The sequence below is a fragment of the Crocuta crocuta genome, unplaced genomic scaffold (assembly GCF_008692635.1).
Source record: "Crocuta crocuta isolate KB4526 unplaced genomic scaffold, BGI_CrCroc_1.0 scaffold559, whole genome shotgun sequence".
Lineage (NCBI taxonomy): Eukaryota > Metazoa > Chordata > Mammalia > Carnivora > Hyaenidae > Crocuta > Crocuta crocuta.
In genome coordinates this window covers 286830-314100 of record NW_027529454.1, presented here as the reverse complement: position 1 = coordinate 314100, position 27271 = coordinate 286830, and the positions used below count along the sequence as shown (strand labels likewise).

At 45.8% G+C, this 27271-nt stretch overlaps 1 protein-coding gene across 2 annotated transcripts in view; it reads right to left on the bottom strand.

The window, feature by feature from the left end:
- Positions 1 to 27271, bottom strand: part of PLPP3 (phospholipid phosphatase 3) — a 79533-nt gene that overhangs the window by 35997 nt on the left and 16265 nt on the right. The window contains exons 1-2 of one of the 2 annotated variants that reach the window (XM_077760767.1): positions 6003 to 6054; positions 4945 to 5102 (exon numbers count right to left, since the gene is read on the bottom strand). In XM_077760767.1, coding sequence (XP_077616893.1) covers positions 4945 to 5102; positions 6003 to 6039 — 195 coding nt within the window. In that variant the 5' untranslated portion in view covers positions 6040 to 6054. Of the gene's footprint in view, positions 1 to 4944; positions 5103 to 6002; positions 6055 to 27271 lie in introns of those variants that run through there. The other variant, XM_077760768.1, reaches the window with a different exon arrangement.

The following is a 27271-nucleotide window of genomic DNA, read 5'->3' as shown; positions in this document are numbered from 1 at the left end:
CTTTAATGTGTACCATGCATGGGCAAGAAGAAAAGCCGGGTCTCGGCCTTCCAAAGACCTATTATCTAGCTGGGGAGACAATACCCAGACACAAATCACACTACCAGGTAGAAGTACCGAGGTGCTATTTGTCTGCGTGAGATGCAGCAGGTTCACCATCGGGTCCCCCGCACTTGCTACATCGGGGGTGCTTGAGAAGTGCTGTGAAGGCAGGCAGGCAGGTTTTATAAGGCAGCAATGGTGCCGTTATTTTTGTTTTATTTTTTTTGAAAAGCCTTGCCTTTGAATCAGAGGACCCCAGGCCTGGCCCTGCCACTAATTAGTTATGGGAAAGTCACTTAATATCCTTGATCCCCTGTTGCCTTAGCTGCAACAGTCAAGCTCTCAGAATCACCACCAGGTGCAAATAAGGGAATGTGCACGGGTACTCTGTTAACTGTATGACACTACAGAAATGACAAGGAGGATTCTCACCGATGACACACACAGTGTCCCTTAACTGGACCTCCAGAAAAGCCTATGGAGTCGGGAAACTACTGCCACCAACTTACAGAAAAGGAAGGTACTCTTCTTTTCCAAGGGGGTCTGACAACGAGAAAGCACAACAGTTAGGAGTACTACTACAAAAGTCACGTTCGGTAGGATCTGAGAGGAAAAGTCGAATTTATATGGCCAGAGGGAGAAGGGGATTCACCCGTGACTCATTCACACATCAGGTCCCAGATACTAAGAATCTACATAAACCACTTTCAGGGTCTGCCCAAGGCATGCACTGAGCCCACGTTTATTTAAAAAGAATACTGAGCATTTTTTTCCATATTAAAATCTTCACCCCTAATACGCTTCATAGTGCAAGTTCAAGGCAAACCTAGGGGAGGCTAGGTAGGGGGTGATACTTGACCGTTTTTGCTCCTAATCTCACTGCTGCTAGAATCATTAAACCTTTACAAGGCAGGGATAGGAACCGCTGCTTTGTGGATTTGGAAGGAATTCCTATTATGCTACAATTCAAGAATCCGAGATACATCTGAAAAAGAAGTCAAAGCGACTAGATTTTTCCATATCTCCTGCCATCGAAAGGTGTCTGCTTTCTCTATAACTTCTGATGATTTGCCTAAGTCGCATTCGAAACTGCACCACCATTCGACTCTTTAGTTGTGGGGACACTCAAACTGGAGCAGCGGCAACCAAGTCAGCCAAGGATTCTCTTGTTGTTTTAAACAAACCTGAGGTCAGCAGGAGAAGGCGCGGGCAGCAAACAGCAGGATGATTAGATTTCCAGACTCCGTTCCCTCGCCTCCCCCTGTACCCGCTCCCTGACTGTCATTCACACCCTCTGATCAGAAGCAGATCCTGGATGGAGCCAACCAGGCTCTGTGACCAGTCATGATGGGAAAATGGGAAATGGGTTGTTGTTGTTTAATTTCAGCTTGTATATAGCTTTTCCAGAATCGAGTATACTGAAGTGAATTACTCATTTTTCCTCTGAGGTCTTGCTTCTGCTTATTTCCGTGAGTACTCTCGTCCTTAATGGCAGGTAAGTGGGTAAGCAGACCTCGTTATGAGCCCCCATCCCCCATCTCACACATGCCCCCAGCTGGATTCAGAGGTAGAGGTCTTTTTGCAAAGACCACTGGATGAAGAGTCAAGAGATCTGGGTTTTAGTGAATTACCTACGAGGAAAGAGCAGGAGACAGATGGGTCCCCAGGCTGGCATTCCTGATTCTACTCTGATTAGGCATGAGGTCTTTGCAAAGTCACTTCACCGCTTTTTGACTGTTTACTCATTTATAATGTAAACAGTTAACACTCAATGAGTATGCTCCAGGTGCCAAGCACTGAGTGCCCTTCCATACGCCATCGCATGTAATTCTGAAAACCTTAGTAAGTAGATGTATTATCTCCATTTAACAAATGAGCCTACTGGGGCTCAGCGGGGTTAATTAACTTGCTACACACTGCACAGCAGGAGTTGAGATAGGCACCAGAGCACATGTCTGTGACTCCAGACTAAATGGAGACCTATAAGGTTGCCTAGCTGTCGGGCTTTCCGCACAGGGGAAATGCTTGAACCCAGTTCATAGGTTTCTATGGCATGTAGTTGCACTTAACAAACGATACTAATTATTATCTTGTTTGCCTGTTTTGTTTCGGGGTTCTTTGGGGGGCGGGGTGGAGAACTATAGGGAAGCACCATCCAAACCTATTTTGCTGACATTGTACAGGATGTGGAAGTAATGCTATTGCTCTTCCAATAACCAAGGCCACAGCACATGACTGACCGTTTCAAGGAAACCTGGGAGGTCAGGGAGGATTTTAATTAAAACACCAACATGACATGAGGAGAAGAGCAAGCCAAACTAAACTCCTAAAAGCAGACTTTTTTCAGAAATGCTAGCATTTCAAGAGGAAGAAGGGGCTGGCCTTGGCCAGCGGCAGGGAAAGAGCTGCTGACCAGGAGTTTTGCTTGAGGAAGGAAGAACAGATGAGAAGCACAGCCTTCAGAGAAGCCTTGTTAGCACCCTGTGTCCATCTGCTACAAAGTCCGTTCCCACAAATGATGACATCTGAGTCTTAGAGCAATGGCCACGAGCGAATCTGACCACAGGTAAGGAAAACGAGGACTGATTCTCGTAGCTGGGGGTGCCATGGCCTCTGAAGAGCGCCTCTCTCCACCGCGCTGGGTCTGGGATCAGCCCCACTGGGGCAAGCCAAAGCTAAAAACAATTGCATGTAGAAAGAGCAAAGGGCATGTGACACTGTCCCTGTCCTATTCTTATTTTAACCACTCCTGGGTTATAGTCAGCTTCCTAAAAGCACTCAATTAACTGATGTTCCCAAGTGTCAAAAACACCTGTTCAAACCTCAGTGCACGATACTATACAATCACGTGACTTCTATTACAAACTTCTTTTCCAGGAAAAGCCATTCTTCTTACAGGACTCGACCCCACACTGTCCCTTTGGAGCAAACGGAAAAATTAGATTCTGTATCTCTCAGTTTCTGAACACAAAGATCCTCAGTCCACCTTTAAGAAACTACGAGTGTTGCCAAATGAACTGTTTTTATTTTAAAGATTGGAAAGAATTCTACCAGCCCCCACTCCCCCTCCCCAATTTCAAACTGTTGATTGTGTGCCTGGTTTACGATGTTATTAAAAAACAAAGAGGGGTCTCAAAGTTTACAACCATCCCCAGAGTGGGGAAGTCAAAAGGAAAACTTCATGAAATGTGGCTCAGTACCATCAGCAGCTAGCATTTGATCCAGAGTAGGCATGAGTAGACAAATGCCGATCCCTCAAGCAACTAATTTGGGGAGGACAGCTACTCAGCATTTGCAATCAAGCCTGGAAAAATGGGAAGAGGGTTTTGAAATAAGCCAGGAATAGGCTCGAGCCCCAATTTCTACTTGCTGTAGACTTTGAACATATCATTTAACCCCTTCGAGCTTCTGATTTTCCATTCGTATCATGGGAACACTGGCACTCAATTCACATGTAGTGTTCTTAACTCGAGCTTCCTTCCTTCTCGGCTTCGCCTACAGGCCAAAGATAAGCTTCCAGGCTCTGGCTGATATAAACATGACTCAAGGATCTGAGAGAGACAATTTATGATCTCGGTGGACATGACGCCTATCCCTATGCCTACATGGCTGGGGTTCAAGGGCAAAGAACAAACAGACAATATTGGAGGTGTGGAATGGCCATCTGTGAAAATTATGCCTCACAGATTACAAGAGTGGATTACCATCAATTACTCTCCTGAATGCCATAAATGGACACAAATGGACACCTCTAAAACAAGAAGGTAACCTCCCAAGTAAAGCCCAAGCAGGCCATGCCCCAATTTCCACGAGGCTAACATTGCTCCAAAGAATTCTGGACTTTGTCAAAGTCCATGGCACATCTGTGCCTCCCCAGTGAGGACTTCATCCTTTAAGGAAAGATCTGCGTGTAAGTCTAGACTTTACACTTTCGCCTGAGTAACCCACTCAGATATTTGGAAAGTATTTTGCAAAGTATTTCAAAACTCATGCTCTCTTTTACTCCTCAGTACAACACTAGGAAGCAAGGGGGTCATCCCTGGCTTTAAGCATGTACAGCTTGTCAGTGGAGTGCCAGGTCTAGAACCTCGGTCTCTCGATGCCAAGTCCCAGTTTTGTTTTTGCTTTGCCACAACAGCCCCTGGGTGAGAGAAGGGAACAATATGGCAGAGAACACCTGTGGCATGATCGTCGTTATAGCAGCACAGCCATGGTGTGAAGACAGCAGAAGATGTCTGCAACACCCCTCCTCTGGGGCTCAGCTCCATGACTTAGAGGTCAGACTCTGGGGTAAGGGACAAATGGGTTCGAATCCTAATTCTACCACTCCAAGTGAACGTGGACAAATTATTTCCACTCTGCAGACCTCAGTTTCCTAATCTGTAGAAGAGAGATAGGGGCGCCTGGGTGGCTCAGTCGGTTAAGCATCCGACTTTGGCTGAGGTCATGATCTCACGGTTTGTGGGTTCGAGCCCCGCATTGGGCTCTGTGCTGACAGCTCAGCTCAGAGACTGGGGCCTGTTTCAGATTCTGTGTCTCCCTCTCTCTCTGACCCCCCTGCTCACACTATGTCTCTCTCTCTCAGAAATACATAAAACATTTAAAAAAATTAAAGAAGAGAGATAAGGACGGTACTAGACTTCACTGGATGAGTGTGAGGATAATCCATGCAAAATATTTGAGAGGGGTGCTTAGCATACTTTTAGAAGACGTTCAGTATATACGTGAGTACACAGATGATACTTTTAGTATATGCTTTTAGTGACAGTATCAACCGCATGAAATACACACTATTAAGCAAATGACATTCTACTTGAGCTGCCAACTTCCGCTGGCTCAGATATTCTGAAACATGATACAGGGGAAGTCGTACAGGTTGAGCATGGCAGCCTGGGCGCTTACCGCAAGGATGGCAATGACAATCCCCACAGCGCAGAGCACAGCATCATTTATGGTCTCGCCAGTTTTCACAGGATACTTGATGCTCTCATCATTGCAGTAAAACCCTCGGTGGTAAGGCTTGATGGTGCTTGTCTCGATGATGAGGAAGGGCAGGCCCGCTGGTCCAGAAGGAACCATCACACGCACCAGAAAATTAAAAAAAGAGAGAGGAGAGAAAGGGAAAACATCAATAAAAGGAGGCCAAAGAATGACCTACAGCAAAGACCACCCCAAACAGCACCACTGACAGGGCCAGGCCTTCCGTGCACGTGCAGCTATGTACAGTCCCCAGAGAGCGATCGGCACCTGCAGACCCTTTCCTTCCTGGTCACGCCCAGGAAGTGCCAGGAAGAGCAGAGCATTAACCTCATCTTGTCCAAGGGCACAGCGGGAGGCAGGGGAAGAGCCGGGGCAGGAGCTTTCCCACCGCGCTACAACACCCTGCTGACATTAAAGGCCGATGAGTGATCATTACCAACAGGGCTTCGAGTCTAGTGATGTGTCCTTCTCCAAGTGCACTGGACATCACCATTCCCCCTTTGAGAAGCCCATCACAAGGCTCTGCGGCTTGGAGCCGGGAAGGCCTCGGGGTCACATAAGCTCAATCTCAGGTCCACCGCGTGCTGTCAATGTGACCCCTCGTTGTCATTCCATCTTTCTGAGCCTCAGTGTCCTCACACATGAGTTGTAGGGAATGACAGAAGGGGAACCAAGCACACGCAACTTCTAGCGTAGTGCCTGGCACGTAGTAGCTGCTCGATGGCGCCCTTTTCAACCTTTTTCTTCCACTGAAGAGTCACTATCAAGACTCAGCAGAGCTGAGCAGAGGGCCCCTCGGCCGGCCTGTAGCTTTGGAGCGGAGCCCAAGGGCGTCTGGGAGCACCAGGCCCCTCCTGCAGCTGCTGCTGGTTTATCAGTGGCCGGCTCAGATGCCATTCTCTTAAAGGTCATGGCAAATGGATTCCATCACCTGCCAGGAAAAGTGCCTCACAACCCTGAAGCAAAAAGCGAAGGCTTACAATGTCCCTTGCCAGGCCACGGCAGCAGCCTCCACATCGGTCTCCTGACCTTCACTGCCTCTCACCCATATCTACCAGTTCACTTCCAGACTGTGAGTACGTCACTGCCTTGTTTAAGTCTCTTCAGTGGCTCGCCATTGCACAGGACGAGATAAAGTCCCTAAGGGTGACCTCTGGAGTTCCCGCGACCTGGACCTCCTTCTCCTGACTCATGGTCTGCTGGCCCACTTGACACAGCCTCAAAGAAAACAGGACACAGAGACTCTGTCTCAGTTCAGGCTCTTCTCTGAGACTGGAAGACCACTTCCCCTACCACCCACGTTCAACACCAAGCTGCAGTGCCACTTCACTAAGTAAAAGGTGAGCCACTGAATGTGAGGACCAGGGAAGACCAAGAAAAACACCCCGTTAACAGCCACCACCAATGTTAACAGCCATCAACAACGTGTAAGCTATTCATTCATTTTTGCAATGGATCCTCCAACAACCTCAAGACGTCATTTTAAACCATCGCTTAAGCATATGTCATTCATCTTCAAGAAGAGAACAGAGACGACGAGAGAAATGTTTAGCTCATTCAGGGTCTCTTAGTCTACCCCCAAATGCCTGAATCCCTAATTTAACTTTGCAAATTGGTTTCATCCAACTGTGAATTTCATTAGCTGAAAAAGCCCAAGATAAGCGGTGGTTTAAAAGATAAAATTCCATTTTCATGTTTTTCAAAACGAATTAAATTCACGTCACGTTGTTTGAAGCCCCAGACCGCCTCTTACAAAAAAAAAAAAAAAAAATGTACCATGAACTCCACAATTTTTCAATTACTTTGGTCCAGACCAGCAGCGATAAAAAAGCTCACTTTCTAAAAAGTGTATTTATGTATCACTGTGCATACACACATGGATTTATTTGGTTTTATTCTTTGGATTTATTTGAATTCTACGGCTATTTATTTTGTGACCCCTAACTGCTTCCTGCTAGAACAACAATTTACTTTATCAAATTCATACTAGTGCTTTGAAAAGAAAGAAACGGCAACACACCACAGCATTGTGCCTGATCTTCTCAAAGTAAACACAGAGGGGCTCTGGAAGGCAATAACCATTAGCTCTTGAGACCGTGTCTCTGCAAGGGAGTGAAGCAGGAGAGGCGAGGCAGTGAGGAAATGCTGGGGCCAGGAAAGGGCAAGAATCGTCAGCTGATCTTTGGGGGTGGGGCGCTAGAAGAGAAAAAAATATCCTATGGGCCCAAACCGTCTTCATTCTACTGCCTCAACATCTTGAAATGTGGCCAAGTTGGCTATGAAAAGTAGCCAAGAAGCCAGCAGTATGATATTAATAGTCCACTTTAAAGCTCCACACATCGTGATAAAAACCTTGAGCTCCACGTCTGAGCCGGGCTGCAGCCTCTGTGGTGCCTGGGAGCCAGAGCGTTGCTAATAAACTCAGGAAGGGAACAGACCCCGGTGCCTTACATTTGGGCTATGCTCTTAGGCCCCGGCTTCTATTTTTAATGGTGTTCACATGATAGGCCTGTAAAACATATGTTTCTAAGGACAATAAAACACATATAAAAGAGCTGTGGAGTTAGACAGAACTGGGTTAATGACCTTGACTCTGCTCCCTGCTACTTGAGCAAGTTGTTTCACATCTCCAGAATGCTCTTCTCATCTCTGCAATGGGAAGAGTGAGGTTTAGCTTGGGGATTGCTGGGATGATGTCATCCCCTACATGAACCCATTCATTTATTCGACAAATGCTGATTCAATCTTCACTATGTACACCAAGTACAAAGACGGCATGAACCCTGCCCTCGGGGAGCTTACAATCTACTAGGGGAAGACGTCATGGAATAAAATCCGTACAGGAAGTGGCTTTAGTTAAAGGAAACCAGGCAAAAGTACTGGGTCATGTCAGCTCCGGGTCTGACGCACACTATGGACACTCAATAAATGTTAAAAGGACAAAGCGGTGGAGGATAGGGGGGGACAATCCCACAGAGAAAGTTAGTAAAGAAAATCTGTTCATTCCGTTCCTTTGCCCTCTCTTAATCTGGGAGCAATCCAAATCCTTTCTCTTCCTCCTTTGCCTAAGGCTTGGGAAGTTTCCGATTATGATTATGCAGATGATGTCCACAAACAAACAAGAAGTTGGATCTGAATGTGTTCTGTTTATTTTCTTGAAAGGCATGGAGATAGCATTTAGAAAACCCAATGGCTTTTTCTGTCTCTCCTACAAATCTGTGGTATGATTGGGGGAAGTCTTGACTTTGCTCCAGAAGACAGTAACCTCAGATTACCTTTAGTTGATGGGAAAAGCATAGACATTTTCTCCAATGGGGCAGCTGGTCCTCAAGGGACACAGCACCTTGCCTCCCTTGCCTCTCCAGGACCCAGGGAAGAGGCTGTTCTTTTCCATAGAGGTATCTCCATTTCCAGCACTGGCGCCATCTTTATGACCAACCACAATAGTCCCCGATCAGTTCTTAAAAAAAAAAAATTCCCAGTGCTAGACCAGAAATCTAGAGGTGAATCTGTCATAGCACCTGCCCTCAAGAGGCTCATGGTATTTTAAGAAAGTTGCAAAAACAAGTGCACTCAAATATTTCTAAATGGGAAGACTGACATATGTATAGAGTATAAAGACACTAAAGATGGCCCACAGAGGATGGGAGGCTTGAAGGAACCCTTATTGAGTAGGAGGTTTCTGGAGTCCAGGGACTGAGTATGCTCAAGAAACTCAATGTAGTTTAGGGATTTCAATAAGGCAGTCATTATAAATGATGGCCATTATGAGAGCATGACTGTAGATTTGGCTACAGAGCTGGAAGAGACACACGGTAGACAACGAAAGGAAGAAAGGGAAAGTCAGCCCAGACAATAACAATAGTAGCTAACATTTACTGAACAACTACTTTGTACCTGAACTGTGCTGAGGAACCCCACACAAATGACTGTCATCTGGAAAATCTGGATGCCTATTATGTTCTCAGCACTGACTGGGACACTTAAGTCCCAACCTTCAAGTGGCCCAAAGGCTAATGGGAGAAACAGTCATAAAAACGAACACATTTAGTCACCCGAAGGTTCAAAGGGATTAAAGTGACTTACCAGAGACTCTAGGACTTTCGAGTGCTTTCTAAAGTAAGCGAGTCACTTGAAACAGAGAAGGAAGCCCTGAGGAGTATTGATCAATTAAAGTTCAGCAAATTTCATGGCCTTTGAAAAATAAGATGTTTTATACTGAACAGTCAAGGCAATAGTGCAGGCAATTACTCACTGAACATTCACCACATACACATCTGTGCTGAGTATCTAATTTAACCAACACTCCGAAGCCAATATCCTGGAGTTCAGATTTATCTATAATGCAAGGTACATTACAAGCTTTTTGCAAAGCAGAAATAAGAAGTGTGTGTGTATATACATACCATCTGGTGATTCTATAACCCAATTCAAAGCCCTTCTCTTTCTTTTAATCAAGGATCAATTAACTTCCTATACCTCCAGGGACCTCTCGGGATATGTAGGCTGCAGAGAAGGCGAAATACGAACTCACTGACAAACACTTAATGGGCAGAAAATCAAAGCATGAAGAAAGGCCCCTGTGTTGGGTTCGGGCCTTTGAAACTTCTTGGGCTTTGAAAAACTAACACTTGAGCAGGTTGGGTGGTTTGGGGGTGGGGTGTAAAAAAACACAGGATAAGTTTTTGTGGCCCACCCATTGATAAAGTCATGTGGGAAGTGTTACCAAACTGACCCAGCCCCGGAGCCCTGCTCCCTCCAGCCACAGTTTCACGTTGGCACAAAATTAAACACAGCCTCCTGCTCTCAAAGTGCTTTTTTAGAAAGGGAAGGAGTGGGGGTGGGAGAGTGAATAAGAAATCTTTACACTTGGGCAGGCCCCACAGCACGACCCAACTCCAAGCATCAGGGAGGGGCTGCTCGTGACTCCCAGATACCAAGTCCTTTGAGTGCCTTGCCCAGAGTTGTCCAACTTGCCACTTCATCCGATCTGTGGCTACCTTAAAATAAGCAAAGTCCAGGATCTATGAAAGTAATAATTAAACTAATAGCTGCAGAAAGCCTACGCTCCTATCCAAGGAAGAACACTGGGTGCAGAATATGTGTGTGGGTATCAAGCGCAGGCTAACTGCTCCAATTAGGCAGCCAGAAGAACTCTACAACAGCAATTTCTACTGTAGACTTCACTATCATGCTCATTTTACAAATGGAAGACTGAAGCTCAGAGACTGAAGACTGTAGCACATCTAAAGGGCAAAGCCGGCAAATGGCACCAATATGGACCAGATGTTAGAAATAGTGACGGCATCTGAAGGGCTCCTGGGTGGCTCAGTCGTTAAAGCATCTGACTTTGGCTCAGGTCATGATCTCACAGTTTGTGAGTTTGAGTTCCACACTGGGTGAACTCAAGCCTTGCATGAGCTCCACTTCTCTCTCTCTCTCCCTCTTCTTTCTCTGCTCCTTGTGGGATTCTCCCTCTTTCTTTTTCTCACTGCCTCTCGCTCACCTGAACCCTCTCTCTCTCTGAAAGGAAGGAAGGAAGGAAGGAAGGGGAAAGAAAGAAAGAAAGAAAGAAAGAAAGAAAGAAAGAAAGAAAGAAGGAAGGAAGGAAGGAAGAAAGGGGAAAGAAAGAAAGAAAGAAAGAAAGAAAGAAAGAAAGAAAGAAAGAAAGAAAGGAGGAAGGAAGGAAGGAAGGAAGGAAGGAAGGAAGGAAGGAAGGAAAACATCGGGCTTCTGATTTCAAGCTTGGAATCCAATTAGGAATTAATGTTTCTGAATTTCCACAACAGCTGTGAAAATGTGCGTTATTATTCTCATCTGTACCCAACAGAAAGCTGAGGCCAGAAGTTTTGTAACACGTCCAAAGTTCCCACACTGAGTCAGTTGGTCACTGGGATTTGAACCCCGGTCTGTCTGTCTTTTGGTTCATGTTTCTTACTCCATGACCTGACCCTCCCTTTCTTTATAAATGCATTCCCTGTTAAAATATGACCAACTGATTTTTTTTTTAATCACTTAAGGCCAGAACGGTCAACCCAACTACTACTTAGAGGTTCAAAATACAAATATTTATGTTGCTTGTAAGTGACAGGGTTTCTATTTAAAGTAATTAATTGCTACTGGTCTTAGAAGTGTGCAAACTTTCTTTGGTTTGATTATTTGTCCAGATTTTTGAACTGGACACAATCCAGATGAGACAAAACCGAGTTTACTATGAAGGCGTTTCCTACCTTTGAAAAGGGCTGCCATGAAAAACACTCGCTGTAGGCTGGTGTGAACATGCAATGTTCTGGGTCTAGGGGTTCTTCTTGACAAATGGTCATTCTTCAAAGCTGGAAGGTCCAGCCCTTTCTTTACAAAAAGAAGACTGTCATGACCAAAAGCAACTCCACGGGAGAAATGAAGAAATCAGTGGCAGATCTAGTCCTGGTGCCGGGTTTCCTGAGCCCAAATCTAAGGCCTTCATTGCAATTTGACAAAGATGTACCGACAGTCCCTGAGTACTGGGCACTGTTAGGTGCTGGGAGCACACAGTATTGAGATACTACACTGTTTCTGAGTTTCTCAACATTGGAAAGTCTCAGGTTCCATGACAAAGGGACATCTGTCTTTAGGCTAACCGTGGGTGTGAAAAAGAACTTTGGATGGCCTTTCTTATTGGAAAGTGCTTAAAGGGAAAAAACCATTTTATTCTCCAAAATGATACCGGCCACCTTAAAACTCTTAGCTCTGGCTGTTTTGGCCTTTTCATTTGGGTTTTGAAAGGGGTGTCAGATTCACCAGAAACTAAAAAGCAAACTAGCCAATAGCACATGATTCAAACCTTTCACAAAGAGAGTCCCAGCCCTCTTTTGCCGACATGATATGTCTAATTTTTTAGTGAGCTCCAATGTGCAGTTTGAACTCATGACCCTGAGATCAAGAGCCACATGCTTTACCAACTAAGCCAGCCAAGCACCCCTCGACGTGTATTTCTAGTAATACACCGCTACTGAAGTTAATAGGATTTATAATTGCTCTTCCCCAGGCCAAACTGGGTCAACTTCTTCCTCTTTTGACCTTTCTTATCAGTAAGGATGAGAGTAAATTTTCATCCATTGGGTACCCATAGTATGTGCCAGGAACCCTGTATACATCAACTAATGTAACTCTTAAAACAATCCTCTAAGATAATTATTAATATACAACCAATGAATTGAGGGCCAGAGAGATTATACTTTGCCACTGCTGATAAGAGCAATGTAACCAGGATCTATCATAGAATACCAAGACCCTTAAAGTCCATTCAGAGATGGGGCCAGTTAGCCTTTCTTGCTAAGTACATAGGAAATACATCTATGTAGATATTAGCAAAGCTACAAAGCTCTGAAAAGTATAGGCTGACCTTGAATGAGGATAAGAAGCGGGGCTCCCCCTTAGATGTTGAGGTGGACTTAACACAGATCCACCTACTCTCTCCTGCCTCAGTCTCCCTTATGACCCAAATGTGTTTATTTCCAATATGGCTCCCCAGAGCTAGGACACAGCAAGAATCCCATGAGTGCATGAGGTTTTATTAGCTCTGACATAAATAATCACGTTTAATCTTCCCAAAAACTCCAAGAAATGATGTCTTAACATCTGGATTAAAGTACCACCAGCAAACTCCTATTCATCCTGCAAGACTTAGATATCTCTTTTACAAAGGATTCACTGAGTCATGTAAGCCACTCTGGCAGTTACTTTTTTCAATTTATCTGTGAACTTCAGAGTCAGGCAGACAGGATATCACGTCTTACTTCCATCACCTGCCATGCTTACTGTATGACCTTGGGCAAGTCAGTTTACCTCTCTGAGCTTCATCATCGTACAACAGGACCTTGTACAATACTTCCCAATATACAGAGTTCTTTGTAAGGACAGAGACACAGCTTATAAAATACCCAATTGCCTGGCTCCATAAAGGTTAGCTCCTGCTCCTGTTGGTGGAGATATACTTTTTAAGCAGGTATAAGATGTGATCAGAGTTCAGTCAAAAGCTCCCTCACGCAGCTGTGGGTTTGCCAGCTCCTTCCCAAATGCAAACTGATCCCACGGGAAAAGCAGGCTCATAAAATCCTACAATTCCAGGGACTTCTTGGGACTGTATAAATAGAAGGGGCTTCAACAGTGGTTAGCAGGACCTGGCACCCTCATGCAGGGAAGAAATATCACGGCAGGAACCCAGCCATGTGTTGTCCAAGGATCACATGAGCCTGAACGGGTGGTAAGTCCATAAGGGTGAAAAAAACCCTTTTATTTTCCCAACAGTTACGTACACACTCGTCAGCATGCAAGCTCCCACCCCAGCCTTGCTGCCCAGGTGTACACAAAACACCAGGTTCACATGGCGGTAAAATAAACAACATGTGAACTGGCAGGACATCAGACGCCTGGGAGGGCCAAAGTTCGAGACAGTCAAAAGGCAAGACCGGAGCCAGACGTGGTGCCAAAAATGAAGAGTTGGAGCGTTACTGGAGATGCTGGGAGAACAAACTCATGCTGGCAGGCACCCAGGGCCACCAGGGCAAGCTGCATGGTCCGACCCAGGTCAAAGGTCACAAACTGGCAGCCCATGGCCAAATCTGGCTGGCAGAGATGTTCTGTGTGGACACCCATTGCTTTAATTTTTTTAATGTATATTTATTTAAGAGAGAGAGTGTGAACAGGAGAGGGGCAGAGAGAGAGAGAATCCCAAGCAGGCTCCACGCTGTCAGTGCGGAGCCCAATGTGGGGTTCGAACTCCCAAACAGTGAGATCATGACCTGAGTCATCAAGAGTTGGACGCTCATCTGGCCGAGCCTCCCAGGAGCCCCTATGTATATATTTTCATCTTAACCCTGTCTATGTGTTCTCCTCTAAGTCCAAGGATTTGTCCATCACATTCTAGCACCGTAATTATTCTTTTTCTGTAAGCCCCCTACACTGTCTTCAGAAACGGTCCATATTTTATTCATGTCTGTATGCCCAGCACAAAGACTAATTCCTAGTGTCGAATGGGTGCTCCTCAAATGTATATTGTATAAATGTATACAGGAAACAAACTAAAACCCAGAGGACCTGGCTCTGCCCCAGATACAGTGTACGGCTGGTAGATCCCTTTCTCACCATCCTTCTGAGTTTTAATCTGATCTCTCTCACATCTCAAATCCTGTTTTTCTAACCCAATCCCCTGAAACAACACACCACCACACGTCCTCATGAAGAGCAGACAAATCCATCAGGAAAGTATTTACGGGGAACCTAATCAGCTCCAAGTCTCAGGTTGTTGGGCTGGATGGCTGCGGAGACCCTAAACTTTCAGTTTCCTAATCTTTTTCATGTAGTGAAACTACAAGAAAATACTTTGTGGGGCACCCCCAGGTAAGGTGAGGAGGCTGTCACTCAGTGACTTGGCTGCCCCACCCCACCCTGCCCGGCCACCCCGAGGGCTAAGGGACCCGTTTCAGCCCACCTCTGACCCACTTCCTGTGATCCTCTTGGGAATCGCTGCCCGGAAGAACGCTCCCAATTGGAGGAAGCACACAAATCTCAAGAAAGCAACTCAGATCCGGGTTGGAAAACCAGTTTTGCCACTTAAAATCCATGCAACCTTCAGCAAGCTGTTTAATTTCTCAGAGCCCCGGTTTTCACAAGAGGAGGTCCATGCCCGCTTGGAAGGGCTGGGAGGGTGACAGGTCACGTGGTAGGCATTTAACAAAGGTTCGTTCCCTGCCCTCCCAGCCTGAAAATCAACTATCCTGCTGTTTACATGATGCAAATCAGCCAGCTTAACTGGTTTCCTCAAGAAGGTCGCCAGACTCACCTGGTCAGGGCTGTGGCAGCTCAGACAGGGACCGTCACCGGAGTTCAGTAAGGCTGGAGCGATTCCAGCCCCGAGTGCTAGGCGTAAGACCAGCCTGCCGCCTCGAGCACCCTCCCCATTCCCAGCCTGTCAAACGTTCCTTTTGTAAAACCCAGAGATCTCCTTTCAATCTGACAGCTACCACCTGCACAAATAATTCGGGGATGCAATTCTGAAACCGAATACAAGCCCCCAAAGTTGAAAAGTCTGAAGTCCAAAATAATCCCTTTGACCTTCTGCCTAAATGCTTGCTAATCACTTTTTAATTTGTAGTGTATTTCCTCTCTCTGTGTCGGACTTGCAGGGGCTACATTTTCATTTCAGAAGTATCCTGGGAGTGAATGGCATTACAAAACACCTGATTCAAGTACAAGTCAAACTTCTTTCCCCGCCATCTGAGGCTTGGTGTGTGCCCCACCGAGGTTTCCAAACTGCACTGGGTGGCAAAGTAAGTGAAGGAGAAAAAGGCTGCTTTTGAAGGAGAGTCCTTACTGAGAGAATCACGGGCTACAGAAATCATTAAGAGGTGGCCCCTGCCCTCTAGGAATGCATACTCCGGGGACAGCGTGTGCCTCTGGGGAGGCATACTCCTGATGCAGTGCGACAGGAATGTCCAGGGAACACGGAGGACACGTGTTAGCATGTGATCAGCAGCCAGCAGACACACGATACCAGTTTATCGCCTAATCCCGTAAACACATTTCAAAGATTCCTTGCTGTCATGTGAACGCCAACAATGCAGGTAAGGCCATACAAAAAAAAAATAAAATAAAATTTAAATTAAAAAAATAAAAATTCAGAACTGGAAAGATTCCCCCTGCCCCCTATGGCAAACAAGTTAACAATACTGCTGTTGCAAACTACCTCGTCTCCAACCCAAGGTTTAACCCAGAGGAAAAATGAGAAAAGGAGTCTGAGGGAGCCCATCTAATTCCACAGATGCTGAAAAGATGCTTAAAAAGGGAAAACCAGCAGTTAAAAATGTTGTTCACTCCAGAAGAAATGTCTGATTTGGGGGAAAAGGTTTCTAGTTTAATTACCACCCAGACTACTTACTATACATTGAAGGAAGTCGAATCCAAATAGATGGATCGGGGTCATTCTACATTGTGTTTCTATCCTAGTGAATGAGGCAACCTTTCACCTACTGAATAATGAAGTCCAAGGAGTCAGAGCTGGGTCAGCTCAGCCAATGTCCTGGAGACGAAAGTGGTCTCCACGCCAGTCCCTGACTCGGTGAAGAAATGCCTGCTCTCACAAGTGAGTTGGGAGTACGAGCGAAGTTCCTTTGGGCAAGGCGACCTCAAGAAACAAATGCCAACCAACAATAATTGACAATAATAATGACCTGTATTCATCAGGGTTCATTCCGTGGCAGGCTAACTATATAGACTCCCTTCTGCTCTCTCAGGCTCTGTTTCTTCATGTGCAAAATGAAAGGGCTGGTTTGATGAGGGGGCTTAGGGACATTTCTAATTCAGAAGTTTGTGCCTGTAGCCTAGGCATTCTCTAAACGAACTGCAGGCTTCATTCCTGCATCGTTATGGAGCAGATTCGCCACCTGCCCGCCATCCCCCTGGAGTAACAGAGGAGCGTGCTACTTTCTTTTAAGTCGGGGAAGAGAGCCTGGCCAAGCAGAGCCCTCCAGAATTCAAAGGTGCTCATTTATAAATAACAGCTTCAGAAAACGGCCCCAAATCTGCAGGCCTTCCCATACAGACTGCATTAACCATCGGCAGCTCCTGGCTCGGTCAAAGAAGCAGGTTATCGGCAAAAATGCAGTGTGCGTCGGAAACAGGTGGGAATTCACATCAGCTACTGAAGCCCACTGGATCCACTCCTCGGTGATTAACAGCTGGGCCTCTTTCATTCCTCCTTAGTAATCCCTTCCGGGTAAGCGGTACCAGCTAGGCTTTGCCAAGGACCAAACAGAAGATCAGAAACACGGTCCCAGACCAGCTGAGCAGAAACGCCACCGGGGCCGGCTGGCTTTGCACAGGTCCATGCAGCCACCGCAGGTCCTATCTTTGGCTGCCTTTGCACAGACTGAGAAGGGGTGGCCCTGGCGAACTGGCTTGCCTTCTGCAGNGGGATGGGGATAACAAAATGTGGGCATTTTTAATCTCCTGATACAGGAGAAGTGGCAGCATTAAAAAAAAAAACAAAAAAAAACCCTAGGTAGTTTGCTATAGGAACCCTATTGTTCAGAGGGAAGCTCTTGCCAAAACTCTCCAGGAAGCCACTGCTCTGTGATGCATTTTTCAGCTGTTGAGAGAAAAGGGTAGTTCCTCGGATGTTTCTTCAGTGGTATTGGATGGAGAGTCCTTCTTCCAAATAAAAACATTAAAACTCCTTAACTTCCTCCCTACAACCTCTCCAAATGTGTGAACCAGGCAAAAGGGGAGAAGCAGGTAGTGAACCTCAAGGCAGGGAGGGTCTTCTCTGCACCCCACCTCCCCTCACGGCCCTGCCCACCTGACCTCTGTATAGCAGTAAATTACAAAGCCCCCACTGTTCTCTCTGCCCATCCTCCACATCCTCCCTACCTCGCCTCCGCGCCCCCCCCACATACATTTTTTTCAAGGGCGAAATGCCAAATAACATTATTCCCCTTCACCATGGTATTGCCATGAGAGCTGCCTGGTATGTTTGCCTGAAAATTGGAAGGTTTTCATGGAAATCTCGGCCTCCACTACAGCTCTCCCTTTGTGGAAATGGACTTGGAAAGAAATGGAAGGGCCTCTAAATGGAACCTAATTGGGCAGACAAGAGCAGAGAGCAAGGCCCCTGGGATTTGCTGGGAGGCCCGAGGAAGACCTGACTGTGCCTTCGGCAGCCTGGAGCAGGGCTCTGTGCACCCTTGGAGGCCGCCTTCTCCAGCTGCCCATCTGTCTGAACAATGTGGCTCTCTGTAAGGGGCAGCCTCACCTCCGAGCAGGGACCCTACTACAGAACTTCAGGGGAGAGGGGAACACTGGAAGTGCATCATTACCCTAGGTATTCCTGGCTAATGACGTCCATAACAGAAACTGTTTCACAGCCCATCTTTTGTTTTATATATTTATTTTGAGAGACAGAGCGAGAGAGAGAGCAAGCATGAGCAGGGGAGGGGCAGAGAGAGGGAGAGAGAGAATCCTAAGCAGGCTCCATGCTGTCAGTACAGAGCCCAATGCAGGTCTTGAACTCACGAACTGCAAGATCATGACCTGAGACAAAATCAAGAGTCAGATGCTCAACCAACTGAGCCACCCAGGCACCCCCGAAGTCCATCTTAATCAACTGAGCACCATGCAAAATGAAAAATGGTTTTCCGGGTTTGGTCAGGTTTTGTGACAGTTTGGACTTAGCAGACTAGAGAGGAGTCCCTCCCTTCTCTGTTGTGGCGGTGTGATCCTAGATAGTGAATTCGCAGAACCTCCCGGTCCTCATCAGCCAAAAAGGTCATGCAGCCCGGAAGGGGTGCTGTGAGGGTTTCCCAAGACAGGGTGTTTAACAGCTGGGCACAGCACAGAGTAGATGCCCTCCGTCTCTTCCTTCCCCCCAAAGCACGAGGAGAGGGGCACAGACTGCTGAGCACAGGACAGAAACCGTGAGAAATAATCTCTCCTATCACACTCCCTGTACCCCTGGGAGCAAAACCGGGTATGTGGGCTCCTGCTTGTCCGTCAAGACGACAGAATGGGTCTTGGGGAATTAATTATTCAACAAACTGGCCCTTCACAAATCCCATCCAAAGGAATGGTTTGATGCCTTTCAGCACACTGACTATACAAAATACTGAAAGACCAGCGCACTTCAAAAGCCTCACAAAAACCCAGGCCTGGGTTTGGCAGGAGTTCCTCAGCCACTGGGTTTTTCTGTGTGTGGTTTATAATAACATGCAAGCCCGATGCCAAGTCCTAATCTATTAAGGGACTGCCAATTAGCAGGGGGCTTAGAGCTGCAGGTTTGAGAACTGGGGAGCAGGTCTAATTAGGGTTCCAAATCATTCCTCTCCATCACCCCCTCTCAATCTGACACCAGGTATACTGGTCAATTGTTCTGCGTATAACCTTTCCGTATAACCCTCGCAGCGCACTTTGTTTCAAGGTTCCAGGCCTGAAGGCTAGTGCTTATTTTCATGTCTGTCTCTAAGGGTAAACTCGGGGACTGGACCAAGTTATCCTCTGGACAGGGACTTTCAGACTTGGCCAATCATCAAAATCATCAGTGGCACTCAGGAAAAAAGACATTCCAGGCCCTCCCCAGACCTACTTGATAACTCAATCAGAATCCCCAAGACAAGGGCCTGAGAAGTCTCATTTTTAACAAGCTTTTCAAAGGATTCTATTCCCAGGTGACTTGGGAATCCCTACCCTAAAAAAGCAAAAACAGGGGCGCCTGGGTGGCTCAACTGGTTAAGCATCCGACTTCAGTCTAGGTCATGATCTCCCATGGCCAAGTTCGAGCCAGAACTTGTGTTGACAGCTCAGAGCCCGGAGCCTGTTTCAGATTCTGTGTCTCCCTGTCTCTCTCTCTCTCTCTGTTCTGCTTCTCCCCCACTTGCACTCTCTCTCTCTCTCAAAAATAAATGAACATTAAAAAAATTTTTTTAATACGTAAGTAAAAAAAAAGTAAAAACAATCTCATTTCTGAACTCAAGGACTTAAACAATTGATGCATGATATACATAAAATGCAATTTACATATGCACACACCAAATGAATACAATTTTGAAACACAAGGAATATCATATGTTTGCTGAGCACCTATTAGGTGAGAGAAGGGAGACGGGACAGCTGAGGGGAATAATGCCGTCAGAAGAGCTCACTGACTAGGGTACAGCAACCTCCCAACAGAAAATCCGGCCTTCCTTATGCAGGGAGCCTGTGAGGCTACACACCCGTGGCTCTTCCTCGCTCTCTCTTTAGCCTCATGGTGAACTTTGCTTTCCAGTCTCTTTGCCAGGACGGCATCAAAAAAGAAACAAGATGATTTCAGACACCAAACATCAGAGGCCTATCTTAGAAGGCGAGGAAAAGCCTGAGAAACATATGGTTTCAAGATCCAGGAGAAAATATGTGCCTTAGGACTGCCTAGTCTGAACCCACAAATGGAGTGGTTCCCTTTACAGCAGACAGGGCCCTGGGCTGGGTTTTGAAAGAGCCCAAGGTTCGAGTCTTTGTTTCTTTCCTGTTTTGTTTTGTTTTTAGTGTTTATTTATTTTTGAGAGAGAGAGAGAGAGGGTGAGCAGGGGAGGCGCAGAGAGAAAGGGAGACACAGGATCCGAAGCAGGCTCCAGGCTCTGAGCTAACCGTCAGCAAAGAGCCTGACAAGGGACTTGAACCCATGAACCGTGAGATCATGACCTGAGCCGAAGCAGGATGCTTACCCAACTGGGCCACCCAGGCGCCCCATGTTGGAGTCTTTCTCAACTTGCAGCCCCCCTTCCTTATCTGTTAAAGAGAGGAGACTGGACCGTGTGGTCACACCCCAGAGAGTACATAACATACACCTTTTCCCTGGAGCCTTCATCAAAGTTCACTGCTGAAGTTTCAAGACTTGGAAGAACTGCAGCTTTCCAGAACACTCTGTAAGAAAAGCTAGACCAAATGATCTCTGACAGGCTCTAAAATTAGGTTTCATGTACATGGGCTTTCAAACAAGATTCGTTTCTTAGCCGGCTGAAACCGTGCTTTTTCTTTACCCTCTGCAGGGCTGGGTACACAGCAGAGACTCAAAATGAAGGAAGGGGTCTAGGCTAGACAGTGGCACGGCCAGGCTGTTTTAGAGGACTCCAGCAGCCATGTGGAGAACAGACTGGAGCACAGGGCCCTTAGAACTAATGCTCCCTGCTAACTGAGGTGTGACCAACCACCTTCTCAAGGAAAAGCCTTCTGCGTTTTTTAGACACATCCCCATCAGCCCTGAATAAGATGTATTAAGGCCTCCCACAGCCTTGACGCCACGCTAGGCCCTGGCCAGCGCAACTCAAATAAACACAGCCTACTCTCCAGGAGAGTCTGGGGCTCTTTCCCTCTCTGCTTTAAACACCTCTCTGAAACGGATTGTTGTAGCCTCTCTGTTCGGGCTCTTGAGTTACCTCAATACAGAGCACTATTCAGGAGCACACCTAGGTGTAGACTGCCGAAGGGGTGATCCATCCATTGGCAACTGACCTACAGTGGCCTGGTGAAGATCGAAGCGTGTGGATTTTGGAGTCAGACACACCTGGGGTTCATTTCCACCTTAACCAAGTCAGTACACCTCACAGTGACGTGAGAGGAATAAGATACTGGGTGCAGAGATGCTTAATGTAACACCTGGTACACAGAAATGCCCAATAACCATTGCTATTAGAACTATGAGATGGTGTGTCTTCTGTATAAAGGAAAGAGGCAGGTGTTATCTTGGCCCACAAAGAAATCCACTGTATATTTCATGTATAGTTACTGAATATGTAAGTTACTAAGCCTTTGGCTTTTTTATGAGATGTGAGTGAGTTACAATACAGATTATCTGAAAATGCACAGGGTTTGGGGTCGATTTGATTTGCATTTGAAGCTTGCATCGCTTTCTTAGGCTTGTGATGTTGGGCAAGCGGCTAACATCTTTAAGGCCATCTGCAAGATGGGGATAGCTGAGCCAATCTTGAGGGGCGAGCGTGAAGTTGAAAGATACAGTACATATATAAAGTGCACTCAGTTCATGCTAGTGATTGTTCTTGCTGACGGTCTTCCCTACAAAATACATCGGAATGAAGAAAGAGGATTAGGGTAGTCCTTTGTCCCCAAGTGGGAGCTCTTCATTTCCTTTAAAGCAGTCAAGGGCAACAAGATATGCAGTTTTCTAAAACACCAGTGTCTTCAATGTTTATTTCCCACTAACGGAAAATAACTGGGGATTTTTCTCAACACTTCAGGCTGGTTTGAATGGAATGTCCCTTGGGAATGCTTGGGACCTTCACTTCATATTGGTAGCCTCCATGCAGATGGAAACTATTGGTTCACTTTCTCTTCATTCGCTTTCTTCCAATCAGTATTTATTATGCATCCACAATGAACCAAGTATACCTGTGAGAGCAGCTGGGGATAATCCCAGGGCACACCGTTTTTTTAACATTCATGTGAGGACGTGAGGAAAAGAACAGTGATCTGCCGGAGCGCACTCGGTGAAAAAGGGACTCGGGTGCAGCACTACCCCAAAGGTCCCCCGACTTACAGGCTACAGAAACAGCATCAAATATGATGGGTGAAATTCGATTCAATCCTGGATCCAAAAAGCTCTGTAGAGGACATATGGGGACCATTTTGCAATTTTGAGGATGGATCACGTGTTAGGGATTACTGAAGAAACATTACTTTTCTTATAAAAAAGTGCATGTGGGGGTGTAGTAGGTACGCGCGTGTGTGTACTCCTAGTTTGCCATAGTCACGCTGAAGAATGAAAAATTAAAAGGGATCTACAAAAAAGACAGAGAAACAAGATAAAAAAGTTGATGACCAACATGTAACACTGATTGGTTTTTTACTATGAAATGTGATCCACCTCCCAGGGAATTGCTGGGGTGCCTGGGGCCATGAGGAATGCAACAGGTTTAGCCCACGCTGTAGAACAATAGAAAGTTCTAAGCATAGTGTACTCGACTTCACTTCATTTTTAAATAACATGACTACTCGGGTTCCAAATGGTCAAGCAGCTAAATTTAGCAGTTAATAACCATCATCAAACATTGTCTCACACGAATCAAATTCAAATCAAGGAAGGAATTTTTGTTTCTTTGTTCACGGCATTTTCAATTCATGAGGAGAAAACAGGATGTGAGGATAATGCACATTTCAGAATCAAGAAGCCTAAATTCAAAGCTCAAGTTACTGAACTTGGGACTCGTTCTCCTTGCATATACATGGAAGAGATATGTTATGCTTGAAGTGTCTCCTCCCCACCCCACCCCCTCAAAAAGTGTGGCCCTTATTTGGAGATGGGGTCTTTACAGAGGTAATTAAGTCACAGTGATATCATTAGGGTGGATCCCAATCCAATATGACAAGTGACCTAATAAAATGGGATATTTGGATATAGAGAGGCACATACAGGGCGTAGAGAGAGAACACCAAGTGCACATGAAAACTATCTTCAGCCAAGGAGAGAGCCATGGCACATCTCTTCCATCACAGCCCTCAGAAGGAACCACTGTGCATCATTTTGAACTTGGCCTTCTAGCCACCAGAGTTGTTAAGACAATAGATTTCTGCTGTGTAAGCCACTCAGTGTGGGGTACATTGTTATAGAAGCCCTAGCAAACAGGGGCAACAGTACCTACCCCAGAGAGTATTAATTTGAGGGAGAAGTGGGGAGGAAAGCAAAAGGGAAAGAAGAGAATTCTGTGTGGTTACAGGTAATCCTTAATTCTGAATGAACATAAAGATGAATAACTTTGATTATGGCAATTCTTAGCGGCACAGAAAATCATACGTGTATCAGTATGTATATATACCTAAATAACTGAAAGAAACTCAAATAAAAATGGCTAAAGGGAAATATGCCCACATGGTAGTAGCATTTGTATTAGGTGGTGAATTATGGGTGATTTTCTCCTTTTCCCCCAAATTTTGGGTAGTTTAAAACATCAGTGATGAAAAAGAAACTCACAGATTTAGGCTAAAACATTTATGCTAGTGTAAAAATGACTTGGGTTTGGGGCCCCTGGGTGGCTCAGTCAGTTAAGCATCCAACTTCGGCTCAAGTCATGATCCGTGGTTCACGAGTTCAAGTCCCATGTCCAGCTCTCTGCTGACAGCTCAGAGCCTGGAGCTGCTTTGGATTCTGTCTCTCTTTCTCTCTCTCTGCCCCTCCCCTCCTTATACTCTGTCTCTCTCTCTCTGTCAAAACTAAATTAAAAAAAAATTTTTTTTAATGACTTGGGTTTATCTGGTTTTTTTTTCAATTTTTACTGAACAAATTATGTATACCAGGCCCTGAGTTAGGCAACAGGAATACAGAAGTAAAAAGAGAAAGTCCCAGGGTGCTTGGGTGGCTCAGTTGGTTAATCCTCCAACTTCAGCTCAGGTCATAATCTCATAGTCTATGAGTTCGAGCCCTGCGTCAGGCTCTGTGCTGACAGCTCAGAGCCTGGAGCCTCCTTCAGATTCTGTGTCTCCCCATCTCTCTGTCCCTCCCATGCTCATGCTGTCTCTCTATGATAAATAAAAACATTAAAAAAAAAAAAAAAAGAGGAAGTCCCTGCCTCCAGAGTTCTGCATAAACCTATAGTTATTCTCTATACCTCTCCAAATATGTATAGGAATATGGTATTTTCTCCAAATCTTCATCTACCATACAAAATGCTCCAGTTCAAAGAGGGAAAGAAAAGTTGTGTGTGTGGTCCAGATATCTACAAATACATCGGAGACTTTTCTTCTAAATGTCATTGTTCAATAAACAAATCAACTGTTATAACTTCTCTGATTAAGCCCAGTTGTCAAAAAAATACCACTTGCAGTGTGAATCAAAAGAGAGAGCCCAGCTGTCCCTACATCTCATGACACCTACTAGTGTGAGAGTAACCTAACCTGTATGCATTTCAAGGCCCTGGCACCTCTGAATTCAAGTGTGCTTGACTTTGCTGGTCTGTAAACCAACTAGGTAGAAAACAATACTAGTTAACTGCCACATAAATAATGCTACAAGGCAAAGGCTTAGATCTTGACTCTCGAAAGCCACTCAACATGGACTACATTATTGCTGCACACTTGGGGCACGGAGCACAAATATTTAAGGTCATTAATCTATGAAAAACTGTCCCTTCTTGCTCACATCTCTGAGTCCTGTTTCCCTGAAATCTTAGTTTTCCAAATTTGTGACCCAGAGCTGCTGTGCCATGTCTAGGTGACAGTCCCGGATGACCTAGGCCCTCCCAGAATCCTCTCTGTTGTCAATGGTTCTGCCAAACCCACTCATTTCCTTCTGTTGTTCCCATTGTTCTCTCTCCACCTCCCACCCCCACCCCAACCTTACCAAGCAGTTGACAGGAAGTGGGTCTTTACTGCTCACGGAAGTTTTTGCTTAGTAGGTAGAGTTTAGATACATAAAAATGAAGAACAGGAAAAAAATGAATAGGATCTGCTGGAATTTATTTTTTCTTCTGTGAGTTACATCGCTGAGTCTCCCCCATGCTTATGACTCTTCTCTAATCGAACTGTCCCTGCAGGGCTTGGTCAGTTTGCTGCTGTTTACAAAATCTGTGAGATGAGTATTAAGTCTCACTTCACCAGGGAAGGTCAAATTTAAAAGCCTGTGGCTGGGAGAGGGTCACATGTATGTGAACACGGTGGAAGGTATTTATGAAGGAAGGCAGTCTCCTTCACTTCAAATCTTCACGCTTTGGTCAACTCAAGTTTGAGCTCCTTTAGACAGGAATTGTACTCTTTTAACTCAGCTCCATCAGCCTCGCAGATAGCAGGTGATGCGTAAACGTTGCCGGGAGAAGCGGGCGAAGCAATGAATTTGTGAATGTCGTCGCTTTGGGTCCTGAAAGGGAAACCCTTGGTCTCAGGTCAGACATCCTTGCTAGAACAGTCATGTCCGTGTGTACCTTTGTGGGTCATTTCCCTTTTCTGCCAGTAGACACACTAGTGTGAAGTCTGCATCTTATTGGCACGCAGATTAAGCTGACAGAGGAAAGATAACAGCTTCTGAACCCGCTTTCGAGGGTTTTGGAATAAACTCACTGTATGGAGAAAGTTTACACTTCCTCCATCGATCCCACAGTCCCTCTCCTCCTCGGCAAGTCCCGGGGCGCTGTTCCAATCCCACACTGCTCTGTGCTGAAGCCAGAGCCCCGTTTCCTGCCTCAAAAGGCCCTTTGTTCGGGCCCTCTTTCCAAATCGGCGTATCCTGAGCTTGAACCCTCTTGCTTTTGAGAACCCCGATGCCTTGGCAGCAGCAAGCTTCGCCAGCAGCTCTGTCGTCCTAACAGCTTTCAAAACCCTCAATGTGCGGGCATGTCTATAGCTAAAAAACTCTTTTTCATGGGAGGGGGGAGAGGGAGTATTATTTTAAGAGTTGCAAAAACAACTTCAAATTGACTCTTTAGTCTTTAATTGCTACCAGAAGACTGAGAACTTCTTGTTCCCTTGTATTTAATTAAGATGATAGTTTTAATCAACTCTAAATGATATCGGTTAATATGCTCAGCTTAATCTCTCAGGCAAGTTTGGCCTCAGACACTGGAATGCATTAAAGACAAAATCCCAGTGGGCACTCTCCCCCCCCCGAAAACACCTTCCTTCTGCCAGAGCAGCCGGCAAGGTAGCTATCTGGGCAGCTGCCGTAGGATTCTCTGGAAGAACTCCAAAGCCGCTTTTCAAAGATCAGATAAGCTACATCTAATCCACACTTTGTATACTACACCTGCTATAAATCCAGGTAGCACTCTTGACTACACTTATCTGTTCTGAGGCTTGCCAATCATCTCTGACAGATAACAGTTTCCAAACAGAAAGATTTGGGGGGGGGGGGGGGGCAGGGCAGAGGTTAATGTGGAAGAGCCTGCTGTCTGCCGGGGCACCTTCCAATCTTGGGACAACCTCTAAGAGAGGGATTTCCTCCCCCCATTTTACAGATGAGGAACTGTAGGGCGGTTACAACTCTTCCCTCGGGTTGTAAGCTAGCAAATGGTGGAACCAAGATTTGAACCCAGAAGGGTCCCAAGTCTCATTCCTTTTCACTGCTTTTTGTAAAGTGTAACACTGTAGGCAAGAGTTAAGCTGGGGGAACTTGTAAAGTCAATCTCTTCATCTCTCCTCTTATGCTGAAATCCTGGGACAGGATTCAGCCATTCCATACTGTCAAGACTCCCAAGTCATTGTGCCAGGTGCGCTCTTTAATATTTTATGACCACAGGAGATCTTAGAGGCCATCTAGGGACGCCTGGGTGGCTCCATCGCTTAAGCGTCCGACTCCTGATTTCAGCTCAGCTCATGATCTCATAGTTAAGTTCGAGCCCCGTTAATCAGTGGGTGGAGACTGCTTGAGATTCTCCCTCTTTCTCTGCCCCTTCCCTCTTACTCACACTCTCTCGGTCTCTCTCAAAATAAAAAAAATAAATAACCTTGAAAAAAAAAATGGTCTGTTTAAGGTGCCATCAGATAGGAAGTGAAAGTACCCCAGGGTGGATGCAGTGAGGGAATGGGATGAATAGAAACCAGCCATCAGAATGGATACTCTTTCCCACATGCAGAGAGGAAGGGAAGGGAGGGTGCTTTGAAGAGGGAAGACGTGATCAAAGGCCAGAAGGCAGACATCTGTGGGGTGTGTCTAGGAAACAATGAGAGCAATATGGCTGAAGGTGGGTGTCAAGGAGAATACCTGTGTATTGAAAACAAGGCTGGCAGGAACTAGAAACTG